Consider the following 1,204-nt stretch of genomic DNA (forward strand, 5'->3'; position numbering starts at 1 on the left):
TCTTGGAGAGTTGAAATGTGGTGTACGCAGAGATTCTCGTTGCCAGGTGGAATGCGGTCGATCTTGAAGGTCTTGGGCAACTCCAATGAGCAGTCGTCTCTGTCGCGAGGAAGGTCACGGACATCGGACGAAGTGGTCATGTCTCGCCTAACGACGTGTACTTTCCTGCCAGACCGCCAAGCTTTCAGCCTTCGTAGGCTCCTTACACAGCTAAAGCACAACTGTCGGAATTACGCTCAAACGCCGCATACGCCCATATTCTTGCAGCAGAGCGCTGCACAAACACATGCCCGTCGAAAGCCCGTCGACAAAGCCCCTTATGTTTCAAAGATCCATACACAAGCTCGAGAAGCAAGCATCTCACCTCAAAAAAATGAGTTGCCGCAAGTCGCACCTTGCCCTCACAAATGAGTCAGGCAAGTCGATGTCCGTGAAGCGGCGACGCTGTGCCTGAAGCAACGTCAGCAGGGGTTCAATAAATAAATGCTTGAGATAACCGCGTAATAAATTAGAGCAATGGAACTGAAGTGCGGCGGCTACAGCATGAAGGTTTTGCAACGAACAGTACCTTGCAAACGTTTGCAGGGTCCACAGCAGCTTCTCAGGGCGCCGCGCAGCTGTTCAGGCTTCCTCATTTGCTGGTCATATGTAGGAAGCTTGCAGCTTTTACGGACGCACCAGAGCTGGAACAGGCCGAAAAAAAGGGCTCAAACGTTGGGTGAAAGCCTGTGATCAAATATCGGACGTTGTGCACATTTGCTAATGGAGCTGGAAGTGCTATGGGAGGTGCCTTTTGTCAGAGGCCAGCAAAATTGTACGGCGTCCGGTAAAGCTGCGCAACAGCTGCAAATCCAAGTGTGTTGGAAAGGTGCAGTTCGGCGAACTCACTTTGTCGACAGTTAGCCTATTAAACTTTTATATTATAGCTGTATGTCACTGCATTATCACGTTCACCTCCGTTCCTCTGCACCTGGTTACGTCCTCCCGGAAGCAAGATCCCTAAGTGCAAGCCCTTGCAAACAACAGGTCAAGTCATCATGAAGGCCGTTGCTTCATTTTTGCTTATGTGGCATAGCGGGCGATTGGCGTAATCTGCCCATGGCGGAAGTGCCAAGAGCTATTGATACAGCGTTATGGTGCTTGAAGTTCTTCTTGAGTATCTAAGGTGCTTTAAGTCACGTTTGCTACAAAAGGAACTGCGCCC

At 50.2% G+C, this 1,204-nt stretch overlaps 1 protein-coding gene across 1 annotated transcript in view; it reads left to right on the forward strand.

Annotated features, from left to right (window-relative positions):
- Positions 1 to 762: 762 nt before the first annotated feature.
- VOLCADRAFT_98731 (uncharacterized protein) overlaps positions 763 to 1,204 on the forward strand; it is a gene marked incomplete at both ends in the record, with an annotated part of 4,983 nt that continues 4,541 nt past the window's right edge. Inside the window, one exon of the mRNA XM_002957580.1 lies at positions 763 to 868. Within this exon, the coding sequence (XP_002957626.1) occupies positions 763 to 868 (106 nt within the window). The remainder of the gene's footprint in view (positions 869 to 1,204) is intronic.

Source organism: Volvox carteri, assembly GCF_000143455.1.
Source record: "Volvox carteri f. nagariensis unplaced genomic scaffold VOLCAscaffold_76, whole genome shotgun sequence".
Classification (NCBI taxonomy): domain Eukaryota; kingdom Viridiplantae; phylum Chlorophyta; class Chlorophyceae; order Chlamydomonadales; family Volvocaceae; genus Volvox; species Volvox carteri.